This window comes from Pristis pectinata, chromosome 1 (genome assembly GCF_009764475.1).
Source record: "Pristis pectinata isolate sPriPec2 chromosome 1, sPriPec2.1.pri, whole genome shotgun sequence".
Classification (NCBI taxonomy): domain Eukaryota; kingdom Metazoa; phylum Chordata; class Chondrichthyes; order Rhinopristiformes; family Pristidae; genus Pristis; species Pristis pectinata.
In genome coordinates this window covers 69067119-69075688 of record NC_067405.1, presented here as the reverse complement: position 1 = coordinate 69075688, position 8570 = coordinate 69067119, and the positions used below count along the sequence as shown (strand labels likewise).

General features: G+C 48.1%; 1 protein-coding gene across 1 annotated transcript in view; it reads left to right on the top strand.

Moving 5' to 3' along the window:
* Positions 1-3076: 3076 nt before the first annotated feature.
* LOC127567552 (carboxypeptidase O-like) overlaps positions 3077-8570 on the top strand; it is an 83411-nt gene continuing 77917 nt past the window's right edge. Inside the window, exons 1-2 of the mRNA XM_052010612.1 lie at positions 3077-3092; positions 4326-4587. Coding sequence (XP_051866572.1) covers positions 3077-3092; positions 4326-4587 — 278 coding nt within the window. The remainder of the gene's footprint in view (positions 3093-4325; positions 4588-8570) is intronic.

The following is an 8570-nucleotide window of genomic DNA, read 5'->3' as shown; positions in this document are numbered from 1 at the left end:
TTAGGAAAAGTGCAGAGTGTCTATTTCATGTATCACTTACGGCTCCCTGAAAGAGCAGATAGGGCTTCAGAACAACATCTCACTTAAAAGCAGGCATCTTAGATACAGTGCTCAAGCTGGGGCCCAGCTGATGATCTGGAGACTTGGTGGGCCTTCCTTGTACATATAGCTATTTGTAAAGCCAAGTATTCCACACACTTTCGAAATTGCCTTATTCACTCACCCAGCCACCTCCAAAGGTTTATGATTCTACACCTCGACGACCTTCTCTCCTCCACCTCCTCAATACTGGCACTTGCAGTGCCATCCCACCATCTCCTCATGGGTGCTGGATGTTGCTTGAGTGTCAGAATATACTGACTATGGAGTGAGTGGTCAAACTGGCATAAAATAACAGGCAGGTGGCCATGGGAGGAGATCATCAATAGCCCTGAGCCCTGGAGTTGACCCTGATGCTGAACAACAATGAATATTTAGAGTCATGGAGTCATACAGCATGGAAACAGGCCCTTCAGCCCAACTGGTCCATGCTGACCAAGATATCCATCTGAGCTAGTTCCATTTGCCTGCGTTTGGCCAATATCCCTCTAAACCTTTCCTAGCCATATACCTGTCCAAGTACCTTTTAAATGTTGTTAATGTACCTGCCTCAAACACTTCTTCTGTCAGCTCATTCCATATACTGACCACCTCTGGGTGAAGAAGTTGCCCCTCGTGTTCCCTTTAAATCTTTCCCCTCTCACCTTAAACCTATGCCCTCTAGTTCTTGATTCCCCAACCCTGAGAACAAGACTATGTGCATTGACCCTATCTATGCCCCTCATGATTTTGTTCTCCTCTGTAAGATCACCCCTCATTCTCCTACCATCCAATAAAAAAGTCCAGCCTGCTCAACCTTCCTTCATAACTCAGTCACTTTTGAGTCCTGGCAACACCCTCGTAAATCTCCTCTGCACTCTTTTCAGCTTAATGTCATTTTTCCCATAGCAGGGCGAACAAAACTGAACACAATATTCCAAATGCAGCATCACCAACATCTTGTACGAGCAGCATTTTCTCCAAGCCACAACATCTAGAATAAAAGGCAGGGAGGAAAGGGTTAGCGGAAGGTTGTGCAATCAGCCAAGAAGCAACAAGATGTGTGGAACCTCCAACATACGCAGAACCAAAGTTTTATTCAATAGATTTCATCACAAGGAGACAAACTATGTTGATATCCATTACTGGGAGGGACAAGGCTAGAAGAACCAAGGCTGAGGTGTCTAAGACCAGAGGCCATAGGTTTAAGGTGAAGTGTAAGAGGTCCAGCGGGATCTGGGGAAGAACTCCCTCACCCAGAGGGTGGTTGGAATCTGAACGCACTGCCTGAGAAGATGGTGGACGTAGAGACTGTCACAGCATTTCGGAAGTGTCTGGATGAGCACTTATATCATCAAGGCTTAATAGGCCGCAGACCAAATGCTGGTCAATGGGACTTGATGGTCAGCATGGACATAGTGGGCCGAAGGTCCTGTTTGTGTGCTTTATGACTCTATAAAGGAAGACAGTGAGAAGAAGGCTGGGATATTTAGGTCAGGAATTCCGGAGCCTGGCTGTGGATGTGAAGGCTCAGCCACCGACAGTGAAATGAGGACAGGTCGTGGAACGCTGGAGCAAGAAGACGAGGGTGATCTCAGCTGGTGGTGGGGCAGGTCCCACAGATAGGGAGGGCAGAGACAACGCACTGGTTTCAGATCGACGATAAGCACAGCACACATCGTCTTCCGAGCAGATTGCTGCTGCAACTGTGTCCTGTTGTCCCAGTCTGATTCACTGCTGAGCCGGAGTCAACTGCTGCACTGGCTCCCAGCAAGGTGAGTGAGTCAGGAAGCTCAAGAGGAGCCTGATACAGGTTCACAAAGTCATGAGGGGTATGGATAGGGTAGATAGCAGGAAACTCTTCTCCATAACGGATACCTGGCTGAGTGCAGCTTCAACGACACTCAAGAATCTCGCCACCATAAAGGATGTGGCTGGCGGCTTCCTAGGCACGCTATCCACAACCATTCACTCACTCCACCACCAATGCACAGCAGCAGTTTGTCCCATCTACAGGCTGCACTGCAGCAACTCACCAAGACTCCTTGGACAGCACCTTGCAAACCCATGACCTCTACCAGCTAGAAGGACAAGGACAGCAAAAGCGTGGGAAGTTGCCCTCCAGGCCACACACCATCCTGACTTGGAGATATATCGCCGTTCCTTCACCGTCGCTGGGTCAAAATCCTGGAACTCCCTCCCTCACAGTTCAAAGACTGCAGTGGTTCAAGAAGGCAGCTCACCAACACTTCTCAGATGCAACTAGGCAATTAAATGCTGACTCAGCCTGTTGAGCCCATGTCCCTTGAATGAATATAACAGAGATGTCTGTAATCAGAGGGCATAGGCTTAGGGCAAAGGGTAAGAGAATTATCTTGGTCGAGATGGATTAGTTGGGCTGAAGGGCCTATTTCTGTGCCATATTACTATATGACTCTGAGTATGGAATGGTAATTGATGGTCAGTATGCACATGATGGGCCAAAGGTCCTGTTTCTATGCTGTATGGCTCTAAGACTTTCACTGTGATTCAATCCATGTGTAATTTTTCACAAGTTTACTCTCCATGCCTGTCTGTACATCATGAGCTGCCTCATGAACTTCACTCACAAACTGCCAGGGCAAATGCTGATTGCTGAGTAAAACATTCCCCTCTAGATGGGGCTAGCGCACTGAATTTAAACTGTACTTTTGGCCTCAGCTGTGAAGACAAAAGAGATTCAGGTGCCGAAATCTGGAACAAAAAACAGAACGCAACAAGAACTCAGTGGGTTAGGCAGCATCTGTGGAAGCAAAAGGTGTAAGTCGATGTTTCAGATTGAGACCCTGCATCAGGACTGAAAGGGAAGAGGAAAGGTCGCCCATGTATCGTAGTACTGGGGTGGGGGGGACTGAGGGTGGGATAGAGGCTGGTGCGAGGACAGGTGAAATTGGTACCTCTAAGGCAGCAGGAGCCTCGCATCGGACCAGGCCTCGGGACTCAGCCCCTGCTGCCTCCGATGGTCGGGCCTCCGGGTAGGTCGGGACTTGGGGGTCAGTGTCGGGCACTCCTGCTGGTCAGTACTCCAGTAGGTGCTCAGTGCCGGGTCTCTGCGTCAGCTGCCCCAGTTGGGTCCTGGATTTGGGTCTCGACGGTAGGGGATCGGCTCTTCACCCTGTGCAGGCTTCCACATGGACAGACCTGTCCTGGCCATGGTCTGTCCTCGCTGGCCGTCCCCACGTGGGACCGGGAGTCAGGCCTGTAGATCAGTCACTCCTGGAAGTTGGAAGACTGCTAAGCCTGTAAGAAGGTTTAAAAGAACATTGTTAATAATTCTTAGAGACATAGAATTTAGATTTAAAAGAGCAGAACAATTATAATAGAAGTAACCTTCAGGATTACAGAGAGCAGCTTGCAATAACTGGCCATGGTCTGGCACCATCTTTTAAGAAGGTGGGGAGGGTTGTGCCCGTGATGGAGCTGGCTGAGTCTGCAGTCCTCTGCAGCCTCTTGTGATCTTGTGCATTGGAGGCTCTGTACCAGGCTGTGATGCAACCAGTCAGAATGCTCCCCACCGTACATCTATAGAAATCTGTGAGAGTCTTTGGTGACATACCGAATCTCCTCAAAATCCTAACGAAGTACAGCCACTGGTGTGCCTTCTTCATGATTGCATCAATACTTTGGGCCCAGGATAGATTTTCTGAGATGTTGACACCCAACTACTTGAAGATCCTCACCCTTTCCACCAGATGCTGCTTGACCCGCTGAGTTACGATAAGACGCTCTTGACCTCACAATCTTCCTCGTTATGACTTTGCACTTTATTGTCTACCTGCACTGCACATTCTCTGTAGCTGTTACACTTTATTCTGCATTCTGTTATTGTTTTACCCTGTACTTCCTCAATGCACTGTATAATGAACAGTATGCAAGACAAAATTTTTAAGTATGCCTCGGTACATGTGACAATAATATTCCAATTCCAATTCCAAATTCCTCCAGCAGATTGTTTGTTGCTGTTAATACAGATCGGAGCCCACTGGTCAGTGTGGACATGATGGGCCAAATGGCCTGTTTCCATGCTATGACTGGGTGCGGCAGCATTGGGCACATTCAGAGTTATCACCTTTAGTGGATGAAGAGCAGAAAAGAGGACAAATAAGAACAATGGAAAACCTTGCACTGGTCCCTCTGGAAGGACTAGCACGGGGGTAAGGACAATGTGGATACACTTGACTCTGTTGGAATGTTGTCCTGTTTCACAGATTATGCTGCTGGCACCTCTTGCGACTGGGCAGCTGATCTCGGGATCAACTTTTCCTACTTGTTTGAGCTTCGAGACAATGGGACGTATCATTTCCTACTCCCAGAGGAGCAGATCCAGCCCTGCTGTGAGGAAACCATGGTAGCTGTGACAACCATCATCAAGCACATCAATGATAAACACTTCCAGAACTCCTCTCCAGGGATTGCAGCCCTGTGGTCGAGTGTGCTAGTCTGCGGCTTCTTAAACATACACTTCACAAGGTGATTGCTAGAACCAGGGGTAAGGACAGGTTGGGGGAGGAGAGGGATGACGTAAGAACTTTGAATCAATTCCAGGGAAGGCACTATGAATCATCGATAGTTAAATTCTGGATAGTTCCATCCCATGGATGCTTGGACTTTGTGAGGGTCAAAACCAAGCTGTGTCCACTGCAATTAGAGGCAAAACAAGACAATGGAGTGGGAGGAGAACACAAGACACTGTTCATAGATTTAAAGATTCCCTCCAAGCCACTCACCATTTTGACTTGGAAATATATCGCCGTTCCCTTATCGTCACTGGGTCAAAATCAAGGAACTGACTCCCTAACAACATTGTTCATCTACCCACACATCAAAGAATCCAGCGGTTCAAGAAGGCAGCTCACCACCACCTTCTCAAGGGCAATTAGGGATGGGCAATTAAATGCTGGCTCAGCCTTTGAAGCTTACATCCCTTGAATGAATAATAAAAAACATTGCTGCTTGACCCACTGAGTTGACCCAGCAGCTTGCCTTTTGCTCCAGATTCCAGCATCTACAGTATCAAAAACACAAGGGACTGGTTAGAAATTCCTGTAAAATTAAGAAGATTAAGATTTGCGGTTCTGGGAATGCAAACTTGCAAATAGAATTGCGCCCTCTCCATTGATTTCTCCCCGTTCCCATCCCTTTTGAAGCTGGTGATGCATTCTGGGAGGACACATCAGCGCTCACACTGTGGGTGAACTGAGGCAAGAACCTTGAATCCTGGGAAAACTGACAGTGAAGACAGCTCGGTGGACCCAAAACAGGCAAATGCAAAGAATTACAAAGTATCTGCAGCACAGAAACAGGCCATTCAGTCCATTTGGTTCATGGAGGCGTACAGTAGAGCCTCCGCTGTACACGTCACTCTGTTCCTTTCCTCTTGTGGGACTCTCTACTCCCCTCGAAGATGATGTGCCCACACTGAAACCACTCCCCCTAAAGCCGCTCCTTCAGAATTCCCTTTTGGAATTATTGGTGACTATTCTACGGCCCCCAATTCCGGTCTTGCTGACATGTGGAAATCTTCTTGATCAAATCCATTCAAAACCATGAAGACATGAAGTCACCCCCAAGTCTGTTTTTCACTACAGAGTCCCAGCCTGTTCAATCTTTTCTGATGAAATAAATCAATTTTGCACTCTCTTTAGTCTCTGTATGACTTTCTGTAATAGGTCACCTAGTGTCCATAATTTAAGGATGATTCTGTACAAATTTACCATGCTTTCCCTCCCTTTCAAAGGTATCCCTCTAGAAATCAACCTGGGTTTGCCTTGTGACTTCCCATATGAACCACTGAAAGCACGTACCACCGAGCTCAAGGAGAGCTTCTAGCCCACTGATATAAGACTATTAATTGATTCCCTAATACGATAAGATGGGTTCTTGATCTCACAATCTACCTCGTTGTGACCTTGCACCTTACTGTCAACCTGCACTGCGCTTTCTCTGTACCATAACACCCTTTATTGTTTTATACCTCATACTACTTCAATGCACTGTGTAATGAATTGATATGTGTGGACGGTACGCAAGACAGGTTTTCCACTGTACCTCGGTACATGTGACAGTAATAAACCAATTTACCAATTTAGATAGAGTCATGGAGATACAGTGTGGAAAAGACCCTTCGGCCCACCACGACTGCACTGACCAACAAGCACCCATTTTTTTGCAACCAATCCTACCCCAATCTTACTTTTTACTCTCTCCACGTTCCCATCAACATCACCCAGATCTTCCCACTCAGTTACACACGACGGGTGATTTAATTGGCAAATTAACCTACCAACTGGCACACATTTGAGATGTGGGACTAAAGCTGAGTTCTTGGGGGAAACCCACACAGTCACAGGGAAAACGTGCAAACTCCACACAGACAGCACCCGAGGTCGGGATTGAACCTGGGTCTCTGGAGCTGGGAGGGGCAGTCCTACCAGCTGTGTCACGGTGCCATCCATGTTTGTTGACCTGTACATTTGTATCCCTGGAAACCTCCTTCCCCTTTCCCAATGAGATGATCTTCCTATTTTTCCAACCACAAGCCACACATTTATATAGAAAAAACATTTTCCAATAACACACTGATTCTGCATGTTCATTGTTGCCTTCTTGTGCTGTGTCACAATCCTCCTCTGCTGTAACTTCACTTTCCTACTTTAAGCTGCAGGTACATTTTAAAGCTGTATTTCCGATCTTTGAATCTGAGTCCCTATAGTTGTCCCAGCGCTGATGCCATTGTAACACCTCAATGTAATTTTGATCAGTGGGACTAACTGGAACTCCAGCTGTTTTCAGTTTTCTGGCCAACATCCACCCGCTTTGCTACGAGACACCTGGCTCAATGGCTGTCTACAATCTTCTTTAACGTTGCACTTGTATCTCCTTCTATCACTTCCCCTGGCTGCACATTCCAGGCAGCTATCACCAGAAATCTCCTTTAAACTTTCTCCCTCTCACCTTAAACCTATGCCCTCCACCACTTGACATTTTCACCCTGGGAAAAAACACTGACTGTGAACCATATCTATGCCTCTCATGATTTTATATACTTCTATCAGGTCGCACCTCCGCCTCCTACACTCCAGCGAAAGCGGGCTCATTATTGCTAGTACTCTCCAATCCAGGCAGAATCCTGATGAACCTCTGCATCCTCTCCAAAGCCTCCAAAACCTTCATGTAATGCTTGACCAGGACTGGACACAGATAGAGATCTGATAGAACGATGTAACTAATGAGGGGTTAGTAGAAGACTGTCCCTGATGGAAGGGTAGAGGACCAGAGGTGACAGGTATAAATTAAAGGAGGAGGGAATTAGTAATGATAGGAGGAGAAACATTTTTAGGCAGAGTGTGGTGGAATCTGGAAGGCATCACCTGGAGGCAGCGTTCTGGCCAGGGACTTCAACTGCATCATATTGCGGCTGGACGATCCGGCAGTGCCGACAGCAGACTGGACAGCACATCTAGATTCCTGATGGAAACGGTAAAGGATGCCAAGTTGCGCGACGCCTTCAGCACCCCTGCAGGTGGAGCACAGCCGCAACACACCTGGTCCCGGATCGACTTCCTCTTCGTATCAGAGCCAATCACGGCAAGATCCACTGACGTCATGCCGGTGTTCTTCTCTGACCACCGTCTCCTTCAGGCCTCCTGTCACCTACAGGGGTCCAGAAGGCAGGCAAGGGGACGTGGAAGTTGAACGTCAAGCTGCTGACCCCAGAGAGCATTGAGGAACTAAAGAGGGATTATGCAGGTTGGAGAACCGTGAAACCCTCTTTGACTCCTCTGTGCACTGGTCGGAAGTGACAAAGGAGAACATCAAGAGGTTCTTCACCCGCAGGAGGGTCCAGGAAGCAAGACAGAGTCAGAGGGAACTGTGCCAACTCCAGACAGACCTGCAGCAACTTCTCCTTCTGCAGTCGGGGGGGTGGATGTGAGGGAGGAACTCAGAAAGGCAAAGAGCTGGCAAGCCCAGCTCCATGCCTCTGAATTCTCCAAGATCATCTTCTGATCCAGGGTCCGCTCCATGGAGCAGGATGAGACGTGCTCACGTTTCTTCTTCCAAAAGGTGCACAGGGGGAGCTCTGTCATCCACAGCCTTAAGGAAGAGGATGGGTCAGTAACATCCTCGCAGACAGACATATTAAGGATCTGCAGATCCTTCTATGCCAGTCTGTATGAGAAAAAGGCCACAGACAGCACAGCCTCCCAGAACTTCCTGTCCTCTATCCCGGAGGTCTTAGATGACAGCAAGTGTGGGAGTCTGGACCAGCACTGACCCTGGAGGAGCTGACTGGCTCCGTCTGTTCCTTTGATTCAAATAAAACTCCTGGAAGCGACGGCTTACCGGCGGAGTTGTACTCGGCTCTGTGGGACTGGACGGGCCCGGACATGCGGAAGGTGTACAACGCTATGCTCCTGTCTGACAGCAGGTCAGAATCCATGAGGAAGGGCACC